This window comes from Salmo salar, chromosome ssa11, assembly GCF_905237065.1.
Source record: "Salmo salar chromosome ssa11, Ssal_v3.1, whole genome shotgun sequence".
NCBI lineage: Eukaryota > Metazoa > Chordata > Actinopteri > Salmoniformes > Salmonidae > Salmo > Salmo salar.
Genome location: NC_059452.1, coordinates 26437501 through 26462965, shown reverse-complemented (window position 1 = coordinate 26462965; position 25465 = coordinate 26437501). Strand labels below are relative to the sequence as shown.

Below are 25465 nucleotides of genomic sequence, written 5' to 3'. Positions count from 1 at the left end.
GCTGTCCCCATAGGATAACTATTTTGGGTTCCATGTAGAACCCTCTGTGGAAAGGGTTCTTCATAAAGTGTAAATGAAAGGGTTCTCTTATGGGGACAGCCGAAAAAATGTTTTTGGTTCTAGATAGCACATTTTTTTCTATGAGTGTAGCCACGGGTGCCATATAGTAAATATTGGCCGTGTAGCCACGGGTGCCACATAGTAAATATTGGCTGATTGCACATAGAGTGCAACACTCAAACACTTAAAACACTCAACACTCAAAACTGAAGTAACAACATATTAAGATGGCATTTGGACGGCAGGTAGCCTCGGGGTTAGAGTGTTGGGCCAGTAACTGAAAGGTTGCTAGATCGAATCCCCGAGCTGACAAGGTAAAAATCTGTCGTTCTGCCCCTGAACAAGGCAGTTTGCCCACTGTTCCTAGGCCGTTATTGTAAATAAGAATTTGTTCTTAACTGACTTGCCTAGCTAAATAAAGGTAATTTAAAAATATAAAGTAATTAAAAAAAATAAAGTAATTTCAATTTTGTGAATTTAATTTCCTATGAATCATCAATTCACTTGTTGCCCTCAACTTGGCTTCTTTGTAATTACACGCTGAAACCTGCCTACTGTTCTTGCATTGCACAAGTAGCCTGTTTAACAATCACTGCCATTTCTTTGTCATTACCAAGTGTTCCATATACACTGAGTGTACAAAACATTAGGAAAACCTTCCTAATATTGACTTGCACCCCTTTATGCCCTAAGAACAGCCTCAATTCACCGGGGAATGGACTCTACAAGGTGTTGAAAGTGTTCCACGGGGATGCTGGCCCGTTTTGACAAATCTTCCCACTGTTGTGTCAAGTTGGCTGGATGTCCTTTGGGTGGTGGACCATTCTTGATACACACTTGAAACGGTTGAGCGTTAAAAACCCAGCAGCGTTGCAGTTCTTGACACACTCAAACCACCTCCTACCATACCCCGTTCAAGTCACTTACACATATAAACTCAGCAAAAAAAGAAACATCCATGTCAATTTTGTTTATTTTCAGCAAACTTAACATGTGTAAATATTTGTATGAACATAAGATTCAACAACTGAGACATAAACTGAACAAGTTCCACAGACATGTGACTTTCAGAAATGGAGTTAAGTGTCCCTGAGCAAAGGGGGGGGGGTCAAAATCAAAAGTAACAGTCAGTATCTGGTGTGGCCACCAGCTGCATTAAGTACTGCAGTGCATCTCCTCCTCATAGACTGCACCAGATTTGCCAGTTCTTTCTGTGAGATGTTACCCCACTCTTCCACTAAGGCACCTGCAAGTTCCCGGACATTTCTGGGGGGAATGGCCCTAGCCCTCACCCTCCGATCAAACAGGTCCCAGACGTGCTCAATGGGATTGAGATCCGGGCTCTTCGCTGGCCATGGCAGAACACTGACATTCCTGTCTTGCAGGAAATCATGCACAGAACGAGCCGTGTGGCTGGTGGCATTGTCGTGTTGGAGGGTCATGTCAGGATGAGCCTGCAGGAAGGGTACCACATGAGGGAGGAGGATGTCTTCCCTGTAACGCACAGCGTTGAGATTGCCTGCAATGACAACAAGCTCAGTCCGATGATGCTGTGACACCCCGCCCCAAACCATGACGGACCCTCCACCTCCAAATCGATCCCTCTCCAGAGTACAGGCCTCAGTGTAACGCTCATTCCTTCGTCGATAAACGTGAATCCGACCATCACCCCTCGTGAGACAAAACCGCGACTTGTCAGTGAAGAGCACTTTTTGCCAATCCAGCGACGGATTGGTCCATCGACCGTGGGTGTGCCCATAGGTGACGTTGTTGTCGGTGATGTCTGGTGAGGACCTGCTTTACAACAGGCCTACAAGCCCTCAGTCAAGCCAGTCTCAGCCTATTGCGGACATTCTGAGCACTGTTTCTGAGCATTGTGCGTTCCTGGTGTAACTCGGGCAGTTGTTGCTGCCATCCTGTACCTGTCCCGCAGGTGTGATGTTCGGATGTTCCGATCCTGTGCAGGTGTTGTTACACATGGTCTGCCACTGCGAGGACGATCAGCTGTCTGTCCTGTCTGTAGCACTGTCTTAGGCGTCTCACAGTACGGACATTGCCCTGGCCACATGTGCAGTCCTCATGCCTCCTTGCAGCATGCCTAAGGTACGTTCACGCAGATGAGCAGGGACACTGGACATCTTTATTTTGGTGTTTTTCCAGAGTCAGTAGAAAGGCCTCTTTAGTGTCCTAAATTTTCATAACTGTGACCTTTATTGCCTACCGTCTGTAAGTTGTTAGTGTCTTAACGACCGTTCCACAGGTGCATGTTCATTAATTGTTTATGGTTCATTGAACACGCATGGGAAACAGTGTTTAAACCCTGTACAATGAAGATCTGTGAAGTTATTTGGATTTTTACGAATTATCTTTGAAAGACATGGTCCTTTTTAAGCTGAGTTTACACTCCATGTATACATTGTCTCAAGGCTTTAAAATAATCTTTTAACATGTCTCCTCCCCTTCATCTACAGTGATTTAAGTGGATTTAACAGGTGACATCAATAAGGGATCATAACTTTCACTTGGATTCACCTGGTCAGTCTGTCATGGAAAGAGCAGGTGTTACTAATGTGTTGTACACTCAATGTAGGTATAGGCAGTAAGCCTCATATTTGGAAACTGTACTGATCTGAAGTTCTTACAAAATTGATACCTAGGCCTATAAAGAATCCTGGGGTACTCTACATTTGTTTTGACAGAACCATTAAGATTAGCTGAGAGACTTTTCAAATGTGTTTTTAATTGCTGTGGTTTATCAGTATGCCTGTCTTGATAAGTTCTCCTTTTTTCTAAGCATACTGTATTTGCTTTCCAGATGTTACTATTGAAAGTGTTTTTACGCACAGGCGACAGTATTTTTACAGCTGTGCATCTTTCAATAAGTCAATGAAAAAAAACGATTTCATCAAGCTGTAGCAGGTATTTAAAAGAAATAGCAATATTTTCAGACATCTGATATTCTGTCCAAATTTCATCTAATATTTAATGTTCTTCAGTGGTGGTCGGTGAAGTGTAAAATGAGGGAGGATTATAATTTTTTATGAACATGGCCTTATTTCTATTACAGCATATTGGATAACTGTCATTCATATTCAATTCACCCAGCTAGGTTTAGGCTACTACATGATACTCACATTTTGTCTATACCCATCATGAGGTTGCTGCAACCTAGTCTAGGTTGCAGCAGAGAAAAAAACGAGAAAAAATGTGAGTAATCAAGGTGATAGTGACACATTCAATACTGCCTTGCATACTCTTGCTTGCATCTCACTGATCTAGGGTGTAATCATTAGTCCAACAGTTGCAAACGAGAGTTTCTGTTGGACAAATTCAGATATGTTTTTCCCCGTTTCGTTCCGTTTGCTTCAGTTTTAAGAAAAGTTTTTCTACAGAATCAGCTGTCTGTGACCATGCGAAAAAACCTTCATATCATAACCGCTAACCGCTACACACAGCCTATATCATTGTCACCATATTAGTTAACGTCTCATAGTCAACATAGCTACTAGAACTAAAGCGTTAGTAAACCCACTACAATCATGCAGTACAGTGTACAGTCAGCAAGCAGTTTAGTAGTTACACCTGTGGGCCCAGGTGGCAATAAATTAATAAAACCAAAAGCTTATCTTGACTTGGAAGAGTTCCAGTGTTGGACAGCCATAGCCAGCTGGCTCACATAGCATCCCACTCTGTTAAAGCCGGGTGCTTGAGTAGACTAATCTAGCTAGCTGCATTCACTAGCTAAGTGAAAGTGAAAAAAATACAACTAAATATCTCACTCTCTCTCTCTCTCTCTCTCTCTCTCTCTCTCTCTCTCTCTTGCTTCTCATTCATTTTTAAAGAAATTATTTGTTCAAAACTGTTAAACTATTGTCTTTCTCTCTCTGAGTCAACTACTCACCAGATTTTATGTACTGCAGTGCTAGCTAGCTGTAGCTTTTGCTTTCAGTACTAGATTTATTCTCTGGTCCTTTGATTGGGTGAACAACATGTCAGTTCATGCTGCAAGAGCTCTGATAGGTTGGAGGACGTCCTCTGGAAGTTGTCATAATTACTGTGTAAGTCTATGGAAGGGGTGAGAACCATAAGCCTCCTAGGTTTTGTATTGCAGTCAATGTTCCCAGAGGAGGACGGAAACTAGTTGTCCTCTGGCTACATAATGGTGCTACCCCACAGAGTGCTGTTGAGGCAACTGTGGACCTTCATTGCAAATCAGTGTGTTTTAATCAATTATTTGGTGACGTGAATATGTTTAGTATAGTTTTATCTAAAAAGGGTAACTTTTAAATGTTTCACTATTTTTATGAAATTCACTGAAGATGATGGTCCTCCCATTTTTCCACTGAGGAGTCACCACGGATGTGCTTACATGTTCTGTTTTTCTCACATGCCTTTTAATGTTGTGACATTGATGACAATAGTAAATGAAAGCATGTACAGGTGAAACTCCAAGTATACCTTTGGGTACTTATGGTTGTGTGCACAGAAATAAATACAGACCAGAGCCTATGGCTATGTGTTTGAGTGTAGCCTAATCACCATCACTGTACTCCAAGGCTCACATTCTGAATACCTTGGCTTTCCCTGCCTGCAGAAGATCCGAACGAACCAAAACAACTGCAGTTGTTAGGATCTATCAGGATATTCTGGCAATTCCCTGTGCAGCTGGATCAAAATGAAGACGTATGCTCTGTCCTCTCAGTCCACTAAAACAGGAAATAGATGACAGCAGGAATGCCTTCTCTCTCCTCATCTGTCTCTATAGGGCTCAGTGCCTTCTCTCTCCTCATCTGTCTCTATAGGGCTCAGTGCCTTCTCTCTCCTCATCTGTCTCTATAGGACTCAGTGCCGTCTCTCCTCATCTGTCTCTGTAGGGCTCAGTGCCGTCTCTCTCCTCATCTGTCTCTGTAGGGCTCAGTGCCGTCTCTCCTCATCTGTCTCTGTAGGGCTCAGTGCCGTCTCTCCTCATCTCTCTCTATAGGGCTCAGTGCCGTCTCTCTCCTCATCTGTCTCTGTAGGGCTCAGTGCCGTCTCTCTCCTCATCTGTCTCTGTAGGGCTCAGTGCCGTCTCTCTCCTCATCTGTCTCTGTAGGGCTCAGTGCCGTCTCTCTCCTCATCTGTCTCTGTAGGGCTCAGTGCCGTCGCTCTCCTCATCTGTCTCTGTAGGGCTCAGCTCAGCTCCACTAGGGCTACTGCTGCTTCATATAACTACTTCCTGTAAACAAACAGCTTCTGACCAGAGCCCAGCACCCTCCTCTCTGGGTTTTCTATTGACCTCCATAGAAACCGAAACACTTTGGAAGAGGGGTTGTTTCAGTGCTGAGACTGTATTTTAGATGAGAGTGGCATTTGAAGGGAGGAAACTGTGCGAGGGACATGTGGGCATCCAGGGACTGTTTATGGTGAAATGACAGGGTGTTCATTTACGTCATTTAGCAGACGCTCTTATCCAGAGAGACTTGCAGTAGGGAGTGCACACATTTTCTTACTTTTTTGGTACTGGTCCCCTGTGGGAATTAAACTCCCAACCCTAGCGTTACAAGCACCATGCTCTACAAACTGAGCCACACGTGATCACGGGTTAGTAACACGGGTTCCTCTGGGTGCTGATGTCTGCGATGTCATGGACACCACAGAATGTGTGACGTTATAGAGAGAAGCGTTGAAGAAACAACACATTTGATCTGAACATCCGTTTCAACACAATAATACATGAATATATAATAAACATGTTTTGGTGAAATTATGATAATGATATGAACTCCATTATCAATCAGGCAGAGAAATATGCAAGACTGTAAGTCATTACCCTTTGATTGAATATAATGTTGATCAGAGTAGTGTAAAAGTGATGGCCCGTTTGGCTCACATGCCGACTAGACCAAGCATGCGCGTGCGTCCGCCATCGAAATGTCAGGTTGAAATATCAACATGAACCTTGAACCAACTATATTAATTTGGGGACAGGTCGAAACACATGAAACATTCATGGACATTTAGCTCGCTAGCTTGATGTTGCTAGCTAATTTGTCATGGGATACAAACATTGGGTTTTTATTTTACCTGAAATGCACTAGGTCCTTTTTTTCTGGATCTTTGTAGAATTTTGACCCATTTTGAGTCTCTACTCTGACAATTAATCCACAGATGAAAGGGGAAACATGGTTAGTTTCTAGTAATCTCTCCTCCTTCAGTCTTCTTTTTCTGTGGACTTTATATGGGGGTTGGCAACCAACTTTAAGGTGCATTAACACCACCAACTGGAATGGAGTGTGGACCTCAGTTCATCTTTCATTCACCCACGTGGGTATATGCTCCTAAAAACCAATGGGGAGATGGGAGTTCTATTTTAGCGCCTGGCTACGCAGACGCTCGTTGAAGCACACGAGCAGTTTGAATGAAATGATTGAATAACATGCACAGTTGAAGTCAGAAGTTTACATACACTTAGGTTGGAGTCATTAAAACTCGTTTTTCAACCACTCCACAAATTTCTTGTTAACAAACGATAGTTTTGGCAAGTCGGTTAGGACATCTATTTTGTGCATGACACAAGTAATTTTTCCAACAATTGTTTACAGACGGATTATTTCACTTATAATTCACTGTATCACAATTCCAGTGGGTCAGAAGTTTACATACAGTAAGTTGACTTACCTTTAAACAGCTTGGAAAATTCCAGAAAATGATGTCATGGCTTTAGAAGCTTCTGGTAGGCTAATTGACATCATTTGAGTCAATTGGAGGTGTACCTGTGGATGTATTTCAAGGCCTACCTTCAAACTCAGTGCCTCTTTGCTTGACATGGGAATATCAAAAGAAATTGTAGACCTCCACAAGTCTGGCTCATCCTTGGGAGCAATTTCCAAACGCCTGAAGGTACCACATTCATCTGTACAAACAATAGTATGCAAGTATAAACACCATGGGACCACGCAGGCGTCATACCGCTCAGGAAGGAGACGCGTTCTGTCTCCTAGAGATGAACGTACTTTGGTGCGAAAAGTGCAAATCAATCCCAGAGCAACAGCAAAGGACCTTGTGAAGATGCTGGAGGAAACGGGTACAAAATAATCTATATTGACATAACCTGAAAGGCCGCTCAGCAAGGAAGAAGCCACTGCTCCAAAACCGCCATAAAAAAGGTTTACAACTGCACATAGGGACAAAGATCATACTTTTTGGAGAAATGTCATCTGGTCTGTTGAAACAAAAATAGAACTGTTTGGCAATAAAGACCATCACTATGTTTGTAGGAAAAAGGGGGAGGCTTGCGAGCCGAAGACACCATCCCAACCGTGAAGCACGGGGGTGGCAGCATCATGTGTGGGTTGCTTTGTTGCAGGAGGGACTGGTGCACTTCACAAAATAGATGGCATCATGAGGAAGGAAAAGTATGTGAATATATTGAAGCAACATCTCAAGACATCAGTCAGGAAGTTAAAGCTTGGTCGCAAATGGGTCTTCCAAATGGACAATGACCCCAAGCATACTTCCAAAGTTGTGGTAAAATGGCTTAAGGACAACAAAGTCAAGGTATTGGAGTGGCCATCACAAAGCCCTGACCTCAATCCTATAGAAAATTTGTGGGCAGAACTGAAAAAGCGTGTGCGAGCAAGGAGGCCTACAAACCTGACTCAGTTACACCAGCTCTGTCAGGAGGAATGGGTCAAAATTCACCCAACTTATTGTGGGAAGCTTGTGGAAGGCTACCCGAAATGTTTGACCCAAGTTAAACAATTTAAAGGCAATGTTACCAAATACTAATTGAGTGTATGTAAACTTCTAACCCACTGGGAATGTGATGAAAGAAATAAAAGCTTAAATAAATAATTCTCTCTACTACTATTCTGACATTTCACATTCTTAAAATAACGTGGTGATCCTAACTGACCTAAGACAGGGAATTTTTACTAGTATTAAATTTCAGGAATTGTGAAAAACTGAGTTTAAATGTATTTGGCTAAGGTGTATGTAAACTTCCGACTTCAACTGTATGTGTAAATGTATTTTGCAATGTTCGCGCACGTAACGCAGGCGATGTTGTCATCATGTCAATCAGATCCCTGTTTAGCCTGAGTCCTTAGAGCCTTCAGCAGCACACAAACTACAAGCCTCTAAAACTAAAGTCTGCAATAAAAACACAGCTAGGCTTTTTTTTCCTAGCCCTCTAGGTGAACACGTTCATGGGAAGAGAGCAAGTCTGTTAGTCTTGGCTGCTCTAGTCAAGCAGAGACGGATAAAAACACACATTCCAATCAGAAGGGGATGGAGTGTCTCCCCTCTTTAGTTGGCTCTGTGCTTTGTTTGCAATTACTGGCTATTCTTGCCCACTTCAATCTCAAACAGCGATTTTAAGGGTGCACCGTAATTACAATCTAGAGACCGTGCTCTTTAATTTCTTTAATTCTACCTTTTAAAGTTTTGTGCTCTAAATTGATGGGAAAACAATGGAGTGAGATTGAAGGTTTCTTTTAAACAAGCCCAGATCTCCTGTCCAAGTGGCCTGAATGATTCAGAAATATTTCTGCCGTTTCTGTGGCAACCGAAGACATTTGTCTTCTGTTGTGAGACTTCAGGGACCATTCTCGTTTGGAGCTGTGACCTCATGATTTCTGTATTTCCATTAATTTGTATGAGAAGAGAGAGAGGGAGATGCTGGATTAACAGAGCAGAGCCTAGAGCACAGATGAGTCCCTCACACAGCACAGCCCTTTCTCTCCTTGGTTGTTGTACTTTATGCTCTGGTGTTTACTCACACTGTTAGGAATCCAGTGAAGTCATCCATCTGATATCTGATATGGCACTCCCATGGCTGAGATTAAGCTCCATATTTGTCATGGTTTTGGCCAAATATGCACAGAGCACATTGACCCACTTATACTCTCAAGGTCTCAAATTCAAGTGCGAGTGTTTTGGATAATGCTTTATTTCACATAACACATTTTCTTATTACTGCAGTTTATTAACAGTAAGTAATGAATTTGTTGTGATTTATAAACAACATGTACACGGCTACAAGTATACCCTCACCCAAACAATCACAAAGACTTCAGTCTGTTGGATGCTGATGTATTGTCCATGTTACGGCTGGGGAGTTTCATGTGTTGTATCCTGTCTGTCTATCAGGCGTGTAGGCGGTCCGAGGGTGACGATGACTGCCAACAAAAGTTCCAAGGCTGCACCCCGAGCAAGAGGGGCTAATGTGCCCCGGGACATCCCCGACAGGTCAGTGAAATCACCACCAGCCTCTAGGGGAGGGACAGGGTGGAGGGAGAGGGTGGAAAGAAAGGGGATTGCCCTCAACATGCGCTATGATGTCAGTAATAACCAGTGCAGGTGCTCATATCCTTTATTGCCTGAGCCAGGACATTTTCTTCAGGTAGTAAAGCTATTTTTGTAAATCTGTACCGTGGGATCCCACTCTGTCTGTGTTGAGTGATACACTGCATACAGTAGGTGTCATGGCTCATCAACCCACAGTTAGCTTTACGCAATTATTAATAAGGATGTACTGATTGTATTCTGTCTGCCTTTTCGCTAGAGCTACAGGGATAGAACTAGTAAACTCAGCAAAAAAAGAAACGCCCTCTCACTGTCAACTGCGTTTATTTTCAGCAAACTTAACATGTGTAAATGTTTGTATGAATATAACAAGATTCAACAACTGAGACATAAACCGAACAAGTTCCACAGACATGTGACTAACATAAATGGAATAATGTGTCCCTGAAAAAAGGGGGGGGGTTAAAATCAAAAGTAATAGACAGTATCTGGTGTGGCCACCAGCTGCATTAAGTACTGCAGTACATCTCCTCATAGACTGCACCAGATTTGCCAGTTCTTGCTGTGAGATGTTACCCCACTCTTCCACCAAGGCACCTGCAAGTTCCTGGACATGTTTTGGGGGAATGGCCCTAGCCTTCACCCTCCGATCCAACAGGTCCCAGACGTGCTCAATAGGACTGAGATCCGGGCTCTTCGCTGGCCATGGCAGAACACTGACATTCCTGTCTTGCAGGAAATCATGCACAGAACAAGCAGTATGGCTGGTGGCATTGTCATGCTGGAGGGTCATGTCAGGATGAGCTTGCAGGAAGGGTACCACATGAGGGAGGAGGATGTCTTCCCTGTAACACACAGCGTTGAGATTGCCTGCAATGACAACAAGTTCAGTCCGATGATGCTGTGACACACTGCCCCAGACCATGACGGACCCTCCACCTCCAAATCAATCCCGCTCCAGAGTACAGGCCTCGGTGTAATGCTCATTCCTTCGTCAATAAACGCGAATGCGACCATCACCCCTGGTGAGACAAAACCGTGACTTGTCAGTGAAGAGCACTTTTTGCCAATCCAGCGACGGATTGGTCCATCGACGGTGGGTGTGCCCATAGGTGACGTTGTTGTCGGTGATGTCTGGTGAGGACCTGCTTTACAACAGGCCTACAAGCCCTCAGTCCAGCCTCTCTCAGCCTATTGCGAACAGTCTGAGCACTGATGGTGCGTTCCTGGTGTAACTCGGGCAGTTGTTGTTGCCATCCTGTACCTGTCCCGCAGGTGTGATGTTCGGATGTACCGATCCTGTGCAGGTGTTGTTACACGTGGTCTGCCACTGCGAAGATGATCAGCTGTCTGTCCTGTCTCCCTGTAGCGCTGTCTTAGGCATCTCACAGTATGGACATTGCAATTTATTGCCCTGGCCACATGTACAGTCCCCATGCCTCCTTGCAGCATGCCTAAAGCATGTTCATGCAGATGAGCAGGGACCCTGGGCATCTTTCTTTTGGTGTTTTTCAGAGTCAGTAGAAAGGCCCCTTTAGTGTCCTAAGTTTTTATAACTGTGACCTTAATTGCCTACCATCTGTAAGCTGTTAGTGTCTTAACGACTGTTCCACAGGTGCATGTCCATTAAATAAACCCTTTACAATGAAGATATGTGAAGTTATTTGGATTTTTACAAATTATCTTTGAAAGACATGGTCCTGAAAAAGGGACATTTCTTTTTTTGCTGAGTTTAGTATCTGCTTTTGTAAGCCATCCTCTACATTCTGGAATAGGGCCCCATTCAACTATAAACTCTTTGTGGTCTGAGCAGAGGCTTGTTTGAGTTACCATGTTGAGAGATGACATCTTCCTCCTGGAACAGAGAAACAAACAGGGCTCGTAATGAATGTGCTGGCGATAGACTGTTCTGTTTTGTGATCAGTCTTTCCCTTCAACACTATATATACACACACTGTGTCCACTGAAACTAGGCTTAGAGTGAAGATTTAAGATCTACAGGAACTGGCATCAACTGGCATGGAGTGCTTACATCGGACTCACAGGGGTGCAACTGCAAGCCTTCACCATCTGCTACTTGGTGTGTAGTCTGTCAGGATGTTAGTTTACCAAGTGCTACATGTCCTTGTATAACACGGCAGTCAGTGGCTATGGCTCTGACATGTTTTCGTTGGATCTCTTATGTGAATAACCTTGAGAAGGGCTGCCAATTGGAAGCTAGCTACAGCCCTGGCTGGTACATTAACCCAGTGTGAAAACCCCATAGCCTGTGAGGAGTTTAAACATAACTACCACTGACAGATACATTTTTTAAGAGAAATAGATTTTGTGCTGAGTAGTTGTTTTTCTGTTACCTCACCATGTCTGACTTAGATACACTCTTAGCACCTTTTTTTCTATCTATAACCTAAAAAGATTGTTATTCTGCTGTCCCTATAACCCTTTTTGGTTCCAGGTAGAATCCTTTTGGGTTCCATGTAGGACCCTTTCCACAGAGTGTTCTACATGGAACCCAAAAGGGTTCTATTTGGAACCAAAAAGTGTTCTCCCTGGAACCAGAAAGGGTTCTCCTATGGGGACACCTGAAGGACCCTTTTGTAACCCTTTTTTTAAGAGTGTAGTTGGCCCTGGTCTCCGTCCGATAATCTACTTAGGTTACACCAAGTGTTGGAATCTAATAATTGTACCCCATCGCTCATCTAATGACCCCAGTCGAGATAAAGAAGTTCTCTAGAAACAATAACACTCCCTATCTCTGTTACCATCAACACTCTACACAGTTCATGATGTTTCTATCGTTTTTTACTTATTAAAAATTGCACAACGTTAAGATGATTTAAGAGAAGAAACTAATTTATGCACAGAGAGAGCACCGTCATATACTTGCCCCCACCTTCCCACAAGTCTCTCTGTCCCCCCCCCCAAAAAAAATAATGATTCTGTCGGTAATCACTTGGCAGGAAAGAATTCTGTGAAGACAACTTCTCATAAGATCTGGGAGGGGTGCAGCAGGGCTTTGATGGGCATTTCTTTTAACCCCTGGTCGGGCTCAGTCCCGTATGCGGGACGGACATCCAGCGAAAAATCCTATCGCCATTAGCATAACAAAATGTAATATATATATTTTTCAAATATAGCACTATGTTATATCGTTTTATAGATACACCTCTCCTGAATCGAACCACATTGTCCGATTTCAAAAAGGCTTTACAGCAAAAGCAAAACATTAGATTATGTTAGAGGAGTATATCGTAAAAGTAGCCACATAGCCATTTTCCGACCAACCACATGCATCACAAATAACCAAAAAACAGCTAAATGCAGCACTAACCTTTGACAATCTTCATCAGATGACACTCCTAGGACATCATGTTACACAATACATGCATTCTTTTGTTCGATAAAGTTCATATTTATATATAAAAACAGCATTTTACATCGGCGCGTGACGTTGACTAACTATTTTCCCACAAATGCATCCGGTGAAACAGCGCTACAATTTACTAAATTACTATTCAAATTTTTTTTTAATGTAATATTGTCATTCTAAGATTTATAGATGAATATCTCTTGAAAGCACCTGTAATGCCAGATTTAAAAATAACTTTACTGGGTAATCACACTTTGCGATAAAAGGGGATGCGATACTCAGAAAAATAGGCTACCGTTACAGGTCAGCGCCATCTTGGAACAATCGCATATCAAATCTACTCTTGTATACTATTGTCAATAATCCCTTACCTTTGATTATCTTCATCAGAAAGCACTTCCAGGAATCCCAGGTCCACAACAAATGTATTTTTGTTCGAAAAAGTTAATCCTTTACGTCCCAATAGCTTGTTCTTGTTAGCGCGTTCTAAAGGCTGCTCCAAAACTTCCGTCGGCCGCGGGACTCCTCTTTCAATAAAATGCATTTTTTTTTTATTTAGGTTCGTTCAAACATGTCAAACATTGTATAACATAAATCTTTAGGGCCTTTTTCAACCAGAGCTCCAATAAGATTCAAGGGGGACGATTGCATTGTCTTTCAAAACGTTTCGAAAGGGGAGGGTAGCCAGGGGCGCCGGCGTCATAATGGTGATGGCCCTCCTCATGTGACCACTTTCCACAGCCTCTCATTCTGTCAGTTTTCACAGTAGGAGACTCAAACCACTTTGTAAAGACTGGGGACATCTAGTGGAAGCAATAGGAAGTGCTCAATGAACCATTGCTCACGGTGTGATTTATAGGCAAAGTGATGAAGTTGAGTCCGCAATTCAGAATTCTACATCCTGTTATGATCGGTCTCGGGGTTTTGACTGCCATATGAGTTCTGTTATACTCACAGACACCATTCAAACAGTTTTAGAAACTTTAGGGTGTTTTCTATCCACAAGTATTAATTATATGCATATCCTAGCTTCTGAGTTTAAGTAGAAGGCCGTTTAAAATGGGCACGAATTTGTTTCAAAAATCGCTGTAGCGCCCCCTATCCTAGGCGACCGTCAAGAGGTTCATAGAAAATATTATTGCTGCGAAAATAAATTAAGTCACTGGAAAGCTGGATATAAATCTATAAAAAGGTAAAAGGAAATGAAATAAAACACATTTATGAGAGGAAGAGGGTGTGTGTCTTGAGGGTGAAGCTCAAAGTGAAATGGAGCGGATGTCTTAATGGCTTCTCTCTTTTTTTCTTTTTGAAAATCTATCTATTTATTTGGGTAACTGGAAGCCCTCCTGTTGTGGCCCGGTCTATCAACAGAACAGGAAGTGACCTGTGGTTGATATGATGTGCCCTGGCTGGAGGACAGTGGGTCCAGGACCCAGGCCCTAACTGGCACCCAGCTCAATACATGTGTGGCCGCCACAGTTGAAGCTGCCCAGCGCCAGAGCCAGGCTTGTTTTAACTGGCCCAGTCCTGACCACCAGAACACCCCCACAGACCCCAACCACAACGCAGCTATCCATACTGGAGAATTCTGCACTTGATGTTTTCCTTTTGTGTGAAGGGGCTTAATACTGCAGTCAAACCAGCTTTTTATGACTCCTGGAGTAATCTTGGCCAAGCCTTGCCTAAGGGGGTATTTTTGAACGTGCGCTGTTATTCTACTGGCTGATTCAACTTACATTTGGGTATAATGGTCTGATGGCTGGATATGGGGTGTTTGAATCGATATATTACACAGGGTCTGTTGCTATTTGAAATACATCTACAGTGATTTTACACTGGGGCAGTTTTGGCTATCACAGAATGTTATGGCTGCTGATAGGTCAAACAAGAACCAGACTGAATTTAGACTAAACTAAAATATAAACACAACATGCAACAATCAACTATTTTACTGAGTTACAGTTCATATAAGGAAATCAGTCAATTTAAATATATATTTTTAGGTCCTAGTCTATGGATTTCATCTATGGGCAGGAGCGCAGCCATGGTTGGGCCTGGGAGGGCATAGGCCCACCCACTTGGGAACCAGGTGTAACGCAGGTCAACTAATGTTGAATACTTATTGTTATCACGTTTCAGGTAAGACCCAAATGTAGACTGTGTTGAAGTAACAATGTTTATTACAGCAATAGGGGCAGGCAAATTACAGGTCAAGGCAGACAGGGGTCGATAATCCAGAGTAGTGGCAAGGTCAGGCAGCGCAGGCAGGCTCAGAGATAGGACAAGCAAGGGTCAAAACCAGGGGGGCGAGGAAAAAGAGAGACTGGGGAAAAGCAGGAGCTGAGAAAACCGCTGGTTGACTTGACAAACAAGACGAACTGGCAACGGACAAACAGAGAACACAGGTATATATATACACATTGGATAATGGGGAATATGGGCGACACCTGGAGGGGGGTGGAGACAATCACAAGGACATGTGAAACAGATCAGGGCGTGACAGTTGTTACTAGTGAGATTCCAGTAACCAATCATATTATCTTATATTGTGATATGTTTAAAAGTTTACAGCTATTACAAATCATCTGACAGAAGCTGCATGACGAGCAGTTTATTTTGAGCAAATCAAAACTCAATACTCTCTCTTAGTCCCTCTCCTAACCTCACGTTCTACACCAGTGGGCTCCAACATATTGAAAAGGCGCTTGAACGAAACGTGAAGAGCTACCACCATTCTATGGAAGAAAAACAAAGTTTCAAATTGTTGCGAGAAAAAGTAAAAAGACAAAAACAGATATTAACACTTACTTATCTATCCGAACGTACTGTGAAGGGGTTGAGGGACAGATTGACCCCAGGATTTGGTTAGGTTTAATAAGGAGAACAAGCCGCTAGCGATTAGGTTAGCTAAGCTATTGCTAGCATTTTGTGCATGTTCATAATGAACTAAGCATACGCACAAGCCGTTAACATTTAGGCTAGCTCAGCTATCGATCAATTGAAATAGCAAACATTAGTGATCAAGCTAATCCTGCATGGCAAACTATTTTAGTTTTCATACTTTTATAAAATGTGATTAGCTATTATCATAATCCATGTTGGTACACAGTTCTGTTTTAGATAACTTTATAAGAAATGGTGTATAGGTGTAAGCACTAGTACTTTCCATTTGCCCAGGCTAGTCTATTGTTCAGTCCACGTGAGCCTGGTGCTGTAGTTGTGTAAAGTCCTTTGCATTGCCCAGGCTAGTTTATTGTTCAGTTCATGTGAGACTGGTGCTGTAGTTAAAGTGTAAAGCATTTTGATAAAGTTTTATTTTCTTATTCCTGTAAGAGATTAAAGCTAAGAGCTATATTAATGTTTATATGAAAGGTACTCATGGTGTATATATATTGTGTGATCCTGTTTGTAAAACAAGTCAGGTTTTTTGAGTATGGATTCAGTTCTACCAAGGATGGAGAGCCGCCCAAACCCAGGACATCCGTAAGAAGATTTGCATGTGAAGAGTTATTTTTCCTTTTCCTTGGAGGACACTGAATTTGCACTGCCATACAACGGTCTGGTAGGACTCTTTGTTGCAAGACATCATTGCACCATACATTGCAGTGGGACTGTCATAAGCATATGCCACATTTATACACCTTACAGTGTTTATTGATATGCACAGTCACTCACATTTGATTCCATCTCATAGTGGTTTATAAGTCAGTATTTCTGAACTGGGTTGTGTTTTTTCTGTGGATTCGGATGCGGAGGTCCTGGGCTGGCATGGTTGCACGTGGTCTGCAGTTGTGAGGTTGGTTGGACTTACCACCAAATTCTCTAAAATGAGTTTGGAGGCGGCTTATGGTAGAGAAATTAACATTACATTATCTGGCAACAGCTCTTGTGGACATTCCTGCAGTTAGCATGCCAAATGCACGCTCCTTCAAAACATCTGTGGCATTGTGTTGTGTGACAAAACTGCACATTTTAGAGTGGCCTTTTATTGTCCCCAGCACAAGGTGCACCTGTGTAATGATCATGCTGTTTAATCAGCTTCTTGATATACTACACCTGTCAGGTGGATGGATTAAATTGGCAAAGTAGAAATGCTCACTAACAGGGATGTAAACAAATTTGTACACAAAATGTGAGCGAAATAAGCTTTTTGTGGGTATGGAAGATTTCTGGGATCTTTATTTATGCTCATGAAACATGGGACCAACACTTTACATGATGCGTTTAGATTTTTGTTCAGTGTATAATGTGCATTTGGAGCAATACTGTGGATATATACCATACAGTTTGATTTAAAGGCCATTAGCAATAATGTTTCCCCAGCAGAAGCTTATTGTTGAACATTGCTCCATCAAAATGCTTTCTAGATATATTCTTACAAATTAATGTGGCAAATCAAAACTAAAGGTAGATTAATTACAGAACTGATCAATGGGGTTCAACCTTGAGAATGTTGGTTACTAAAAGTCAACCGTCCTCTTGCTATTTTCACCCTTGTTTGGTCTTTATCCATTTGCTTTCCCTTGAAACCATATCGCATATGTTTCTGTTTTAGACACACTGGATAATTGGACATAACTTTGGACTTTTACCACAGTCAACTGGAACGTGATCTAGCTAGCACTATTCTGCAAAACGATGATGTATGAATAGCTTCATCCAGGACACTGCTCATTATGGTCCTGGACTAGGCTTAAACCGTGTCCAGGAAACTGAAACTATGAGTCCAGCCTCTGGACTGGGTTTAATGAGAGTGAACCCTGAGTCCAACCCCCAGGTCCAAACCAGGCATGTGGGGCCAGTTTCACTCCCCTCTACCTCATTATGAGAAACCAAGCAGTTTCAACTGGAGAAGTTACATACAGTAGTCCCTCAGAGCTAATCTGTAGTGATCTGGTTCTCATACATACTGTACATCCCTATGGCATTGTTCCTACATGCTGATTGATGGTATGGGTTAATCTGTCAAATTCCACTGGTTAACTCACTTACCAGGAGCCATTTTAGTGGAGTATTGTCACGCTCTGACCATAGAGAGCCCTCGGAGTTCTCTATGGTGTTTTAGGTCAGGGCGTGACTAGGGGGATTTCTAGTGAGTTTATTTCTATATTGGTGTATGTGTATGGTTCCCAATTAGAGGCAGCTGATAATCGTTGCCTCTAATTGGGGATCATACTTAGTGTGTCTCTTTTCCCACCTGCGATGTGGGCTATTGTTTTGTGTAAGTGCCTTTGTGCGCTACGGTTTGCACGATCGTTATATCTTTGTTGTCTTTTTTTAGAAGTTTCACAAGCAATAAAATGTGGGACTCGACTCACGCTGCACCTTGGTCACGTTATTTAAGCGACGGTCATGACAAGTATCATACACTGCCTTCAGAAAGTATTCACACTTGACTTTTTCCACATTTTGTTGTGTTACAGCCTGAATTTAAAATGGATTAAATTGAGATTTGTTGTTACTGGCCTACACACAATACCCCATAATGTCAAAGTGGAATTATCTTTTCAGAAATGTTTACAAATGATTTAAAAATGAAAAGCTGAAATGTCTTGAGTCAATAAGTATTCAACCCCTTTGTTATGGCAAGCTTAAATAAGTTCAGGAGTAAAAATGCACTTAAGTTGCATGGACTCACTGCAATAATAGTGTTTAACATGAATTTTTAATGACTCTCATCTCAGTACCCCACACATACAATTATCTGTAAGGTCCCTCAGTCGAGCAGTGAATTTCAAACAGATTCAACCACAAAGACCAGGGAGGTTTTCCAATGCTTCGCAAAATAAGGGCACCTATTGGTGCATGGGTACAAATAAAAACAGCAGACACTGAATATTCCTTTGCGCATGGTAAAGTTATTAATTGGACTTTGGATGTTGTATCAATACACCCAGTCACTACAAAGATACAGGCGTCCTTCCTTCCTAACTCAGTTACCGGAGAGGAAGGAAACCGCTCAGGGATTTCACCAACTTTAAAACATTTACAGAGTTTAATGGCTGTGATAGGAGAAAACTGAGGATGGATCAACAACATTGTAGTTACTCCACAATACTAACCTAATTGACAGAGTGAAAAGAAGGAAGCCTGTACAGAATAAAAATATTCCAAAACATGCATCCTGTTTGCAACAAGGCACTAAAGTAATACTGCAAAACATTTTTGGGTCAAATCCAATACAGCACATTGCTGAGTACCACTCTCCATATGTTTAAGCATAGTGGTGGCTGCATCATGTTATGGGTATGCTTGTAATCGTTCCGGACTGGGAAGTTCTTCAGGATAAAAAATTAATGGAATGGAGCTTAAGTACAAGCAAAATCCTAGAGGAAAACCTGGTTTAGTCTGCTTTCCATCAGACACTGGGAGATTAATTCACCTTTCAGCAGGACAACAACCTAAAACACAAGGCCAAATCTACACTGGAGTTGCTTACCAAGAAGACAGTGAATGTTCCTGAGTGACCGAGTTACAGTTTTGACTTAAATTTACTTAATCTATGGCAAGACCTGAAAATGGTTGTCTAGCAATGATCAACAACCAATTTGACAGAGCTTGAAGCATTTTGAAAAGAATAATGTGCAAGTGTTGTACAATCCAAGTGTGGAAAGCTTTTAGCGACTCACCCAGAAAGATTCTAAGCTGTAATCGCAGCTGTAATCGCTGCTAAAGGTGCTTCTACAAAGTATTGACTCAGGGGTGTGAATACTTATGTAAATGAGACATTTCTGCATTTCATTTCAATACATTTGCAAAATGTCTAAAAACATGTTTTCATTGTGGGTGAGAAAAAACATCTATGTAATCCATTTGGAATTCACAACAAAAAAGGGGTATGAATACTTTCTGAAGGCACTGTAATTGAAAGACTTATTGTCCCTCATATTGTTATTTGTTCTATAATAGGCCTACCCTACACTCTTAGAACCCTTTCCACAGAGAGTACTACATGGAACCCAAAAAGGTTTTACCTGGAACCAAAAAGGTTCTACCTTGCACTGAAAAGGGTTCTCCTATGGGACAGCTGAAGAACCCTGTTTTTCTAAGAGTGTATGTTGAGTATGGGGGAAATTTAAATATTTTGACGTTAATATGTGTACAGTTCAGTAATGCTATTGAACTGGCCCCATTTACCTTCATATGTGTACAGTTCAGTAATGCTATTGAACTGGCCCCATTTACCTTCATATGTGTACAGTTCAGTAATGCTATTGAACTGGCCCCATTTACCTTCATATGTGTACAGTTCAGTAATGCTATTGAACTGGTCCATTTACCTTCATATGTGTACAGTTCAGTAATGCTATTGAACTGGTCCATTTAATTTATTATATTTACATTATGGCTTAATCAAGCTTTAAAGGGCGTTCTTTAGTTAATACCTAACTTGCAGCTTCCTTCACTTCTTTGGGCTGTTACTATAATGACAAAACCTTTCCTGCTTTCCAAACAGACTGTAGGGGCCTAAGTATAGGTGTGTTCTGTCAACTCTACTGGATTTGAACCCGTAATGCTTGTTTAGAATTTAGAATGTACAATTTGGATTGTTTGAGGAGGCAGGTCACTTGGACATAGCAGTTTGTCAGGAATCATCAATTTGTCAGGAATCATCAAGTTTGCAGACGACACTAAAGTGGTAGGCTTGATTACCAACAGCGACGAGACGGAGGAGGGAGGAGGTGAGGGCCCTCGGAATGTGGTGTCAGCTAAATAACCTCACACTCAATGTCAACAAAACAAAGGAGATGATCGTGGACTTGAGGGAGCACCCCCCTATCCACATCGACGGGACAGTAGTGGAGAAGGTGGAAAGTTTTAAGTTCCTCAGCGTACACATCACGGACAAACTGAAAGGGTCCACCCACACTGACAGAGTGGTGACGAAGGTGCAACAGCGCCTCTTCAACCTCTGGAGGCTGAAGAAATTTGTCTTGTCACCAAAAACACTCACAAACTTTTACAGATGCACAATCGAGAGCATCCTGTCGGGCTGTATCACCACCTGGTACTGCAACTGCTCCGCCCATAACCGTAAGGCTCTCCAGAGGGTGGTGAGGTCTGCACAACGCATCAACGGGGGCAAACTATCTGCCCTCCAGGACACCTACATCACCCGATGTCACAGGAAGGCCAAAAAGATCATCAAGGACAACAACCACCTGAGCCACTGCCTGCTCACCCCGCTATCTTCCAGAAGGCGAGGTCAGTACAGGTGCATCAAAGCTGGGACCGAGAGACTGAAAAACAGCTTCTATCTCAAGGCCATCAGACTGTTAAACAGCCATCACTAACATTGAGTGTGTCACGATTATCAGGATCAGTAGAGAGGCAGAGTCAGGTGCAGGAGACAGAGGTCCGGAGTGATAGTGGTTTTTAATAGGAAATCCGGGAACAACACAAGAAGCCGAAAGGCACAGGGCGCACATAAATTCAACTAGGGAAAACACGTTCCCAAAACAAAAGACGCACGGGGCGCAGCCCGGTAAATATATATAACAACGAGCGCAGCACTCACTAACAACTGTCCAGAGTTGACATAAAACAATCCCGCACGAAATCCTGAACTGAAAAGACACACTAAATAACCTAACTAATGACAGACAAGAAACAGGTGCGGCTCAGACAGACAAAACCAAAAGACACAGAAACATAGATCGGTGGCAGCTAGTAGGCCATCGACGCCGAGCGCCGCCCGACCGAGGAGGGGTGCCACCTTCTGTGGATACTGTGACAGAGTGGCTGCTGCCAACATACTGACTCAAATCTCTAGCCACTTTAATAATAAAAAATTGGATGTAATAAATGTATCACCTGTCACTTTAAACAATGCCACTTTATATAATGTTTACATACCCTACATTACTCATCTCATATGTATATACTGTATTCTATACCATCTACTGCATCTTGCCTATGCCGCACGGCCATCGCTCATCCATGTGTTTATATGTACATATTCGTATTAATTCCTTTACACTTGTGTGTATAAGGTAGTTGTTGTGAAATTGTTAGATTACTTGTTAGATATTACTGCACGGTCGGAATTAGAAGCACAAGCATTTCGCCAACACTCGCGTTAATAACATCTGCTAACCATGTGTATGTGACCAATAAAATGTGATTTGATTTGAGGAGGAGTTAGGTCGCTGAAACAGTGAGTCAGACAGTTTGACTCTGGCCTGCAGGTGATCAGGTGCTGTACAGCTCTCTCCCCAGTAGTCCCCACCCCCGTGTGAAAGACAGAGCCCAGAGGTGTGAAGAGATCTGTCCCAACCTGCACCTCGGATCACAGCCATCACTTCCTCCTCCCAGCCCAGCTCAGCTCAGCTCACACTTTGTTGCTAGCTGTGACATCAGATCCCCACCACCGCCTTGGGTTTTGCAAGCCTCAGTCAGGAGCCAAGTCCAGAAACTTCCCAAAGTCTTCTGAGTGGGGTAGAAACGGAAGAGTCAGAGATGGGTGAGAAAGAGTGTGTTTCTCTCTGTGAAAAGCCCAAATGAGGTCAGCAGCAGGGTGTTTTATCCACATTTCTCAGCATTGAGCAGCAGCAGCGTAGCATTAGTGGCGGTGTGAGGTGAACAATGGACCAGTCTGTAATGAGCCAGGGGCCGGGCCGGTGTCCACTCTGTGAGGCTGTTGGCTGTTAGCATCAGGAAACACAGACAACTCTCCCAGGACTAGTGTGGTAAGCTGCTGATGAAGGTAAGACCTAAGAGCGTCTCATCTGTCTCTCAGTGTGGTGTATTCCCATGGCTTTGTGTGTGGCGTCTACATACATACATTCTACCCAAATCATTTTAATTATGTGGAAAAATCCACGCATGCATTTTTACTGTAGATATGTATTTGCTTTGGCGTCGAACAGGGATCCCATACTGCCAAAGTTATGTCACATTACTGGGTATTTTCCATCGGTTATTTTACATGAGTGGTCAAAGTTTTCATGTTGCATATTATCTTAGAAATACATTCTGGCATTGAAGGGTTTTCCTTTCTTTTTTTTCTTCTCTAAAGAGAGAGTTTTTTCCCCCCTTCTGTTGCCCTGTAAACTTTAGCTGCTATGATTAATCTTCCACTGGTAAGCTGAACACACCTGAGGTAACCACTGGTATTCCACTCCTAGTTTCTCTCAATGTGCAGTCAACAGTGTTGATAGGAATTCACAGCAGCTCTTAGCGCCAGACTCTTCTGAGCTGTTTAGTGAGCTGAATTATTATTTTTGTATTTGGGAGCAAATAAAGTAATGTTGTAAGGAATGGTATCATGATGTTTCTGTCCCCCCCCTTACTCTCGTTCCAGGTGCCAGTCTGCGTCCCCACCCCCCATTCTTTCTGCCACACAGGGGCGGTACCACGCCCCGCTCAGCGACAGCGAGGACAACAGGCAGCACGTCAGATACGTCAAAACAGACGGCAGACTCTTGGGCCGGGCCGGCTGGAGCAGCAAGACCGCTAGCCTCTGCAGCGGAGCCTCCCTCTCCTGTGACTTACCGTCCCAGAGCCGACTTACCAAGTCCAAGAGCATTAGCTGCCTGGACAACAAGCTCTCCATCTACAAGCCCTCTGGTGGGGCTCAGGTGGGTCAGGAGGCCCAGGGGGGCCAGGTGGAGCAGAAAGAGAACCAGAAACAGGAGGACCTTCCTGGGGGGGGTGGACTGAGTGGTGGTCCCCTGAGCTGGAGCACCCTCTCCCTGGGACCTTCAACCAACCACAGCCACAAGCGCACCCTCTCTCTCAGCCGCCCCGTGTCAGGGGCATCCTCTGTGGCCATCCGTAAGAAGATCTCAGAATGGGAGTGCAGGAGGGTGGCTCTGCCTAGGATGAGCCTGTGTCTGGAGAAGAGGCCTGTGGGTGAGCGTGTTGGCGGCAGCGAGGGCTTCCCCAGCCTCCTCCCCTCACCTTGCAGTGAGAAGACCTTTGACTTCAAGAGCATCCGGAGGATGAGTACGGCTTTCTCCGAGTGCTCCTACCCAGAGACGGAGGAAGAGGAGGCAGCCTCAGACAGGGAGTGTCTGGGCCGCTTCCAGAAGAGGCCAGGAAAGACAGACTCCTCTGCGTTATTCCTGAGCTCCCTGTCTGCTCGGAAGGAAACGTCTGCTGTACTCAATCGGATACAAAAGATCGAGAAGGTGCTGAAGGAGAGCCCCAGCCAGCCACCGCGGTATCTTAGTAACTGCTATGCACCAGACAAAACGAGACACAAGTGTTTTACGATAGGTGGGGTCGAGGACTTGGACAGTAGAGGCACCAGTAAACGCAGCAGTATATGTTCCGTGGTCACAGAACCAGACGCCCTGCTGGCCTCTGATAAACTCTCCAGACAGAGGTTCAGTGTGAGCTCAACCCGGTCAGAGACCGAGAGCCCAGAGCCCCCCTGTCAACAGACCCCGGAGGGCATGCCAGTCAACCCCCTGCCCAAACCTAAACGCACCTTTGAGTACGACGCCAACCGCAACCACAAGGGCACGTCGCCAAGCAACGGACTACCTCCTTGCAGTGCTTCTGAGGAGTCACCACCCCTGCTACCCACCACCCCAGCACCCAACATGACGCGAAATCTGACAAAGGACGGGAGCTCCCCCAAGAGACTCCAGGACAGGTGAGAACAGTCACGTCACCTCTAGACGTGTACGCTCTTAGAAAAAAGGTTCCTAATAGGTTATTCGGCTGTCCCCATAGGAGAAACCTTTTTGGTTCAAGTTAGAACCCTTTTAGGTTCTGTGTAGAACCCTCTGTGGAAAGGGTTCTTTCTACCTGGAACCAAAAGTGTTCTACCTGCAACCAAAAAGGGTTATTCAAAGTGTTCTCCTATGAGGATAGCCGAAGAACTCTTTAAGGTTCTAAATAGCACATTCTGTTCTAAGTGTAGTCTTTTATTGTTATGGCATGTGTCAGTAAGTCCACGGTTCAGTGAACTGATGTTTTTGTGTTGTGCTTAGTGCATTCTCAGACAGTAAAAACATGTGTATCTTATCCCCCGGGCCCTCCTTCCCCCTCAGAATCAGCCATGCTGATCAAACAACATGGCGAACAGGAGATGCTGATTTATGTAGCTGCAGTAAAAACAGAGAGGCAGTGAATTTGTTTAGTTCCTTTCTGAGAGTTGCACATGGACGGCTAGAACATTTATTTGTCTTGGATTTGTAAATGTCTCTAACATGTCCTGAGAATGTTTTTACGGGGGTAAGGATCATAGAACAAGCGTTTACTTTGTTGGTGTTCAAGTGTATCTATCTGACTACAGTTCTGGCTGTATTCAGATAGACAGTAGAGAGGCCTCGCTCACTTCGTAGTGATGCTGCTAACTGAATTGGTTCCACCAAGTCTGCCTCTGTTCAGCGTTTGATAATAAGCAGATAAACATTGAGTCTGCTGTTCATTTTCTCAAGGCCTCAATGTTTTCCTGCATTAGAAAGACAGTATTTTTGGCTTCATATGAAGAGGATCGCATTGTTCTATTGATATTGTTCATAGCTTTTGTTTTTCAGTTTTTTCTAATTTGATTTGTCTAGAATGTTGCCGTTGAAATGGAATATGTTAAATTGAGTTTCTGCTGTTTTTCCAGTGTTATTTTGTAATAATGTCAGTCTTTCATTGAACAAACATTAAGTAGCCTAATTGCAATATAAAGCAAATTGCAAATGTCAACTACATTAGACAGGGCATTGTGTATCTTAGTATAAGGCCAGGTAATAAACGTCTGCTGTCTGTGAGAAACAAAGTATTGCTATAAATGTCTATAACACA

The 25465-nt window shown here is 43.3% G+C and overlaps 1 protein-coding gene across 5 annotated transcripts in view; it reads left to right on the top strand.

Moving 5' to 3' along the window:
- Positions 1 to 25465, top strand: part of st5 (suppression of tumorigenicity 5) — a 90622-nt gene that overhangs the window by 16431 nt on the left and 48726 nt on the right. For 3 of the 5 annotated variants that reach the window (NM_001173687.1, XM_045688846.1, XM_045688848.1), the window contains 2 exon segments: positions 9190 to 9288; positions 23019 to 24317. In NM_001173687.1, coding sequence (NP_001167158.1) covers positions 9215 to 9288; positions 23019 to 24317 — 1373 coding nt within the window. In that variant the 5' untranslated portion in view covers positions 9190 to 9214. 5 annotated transcript variants of the gene reach the window in all.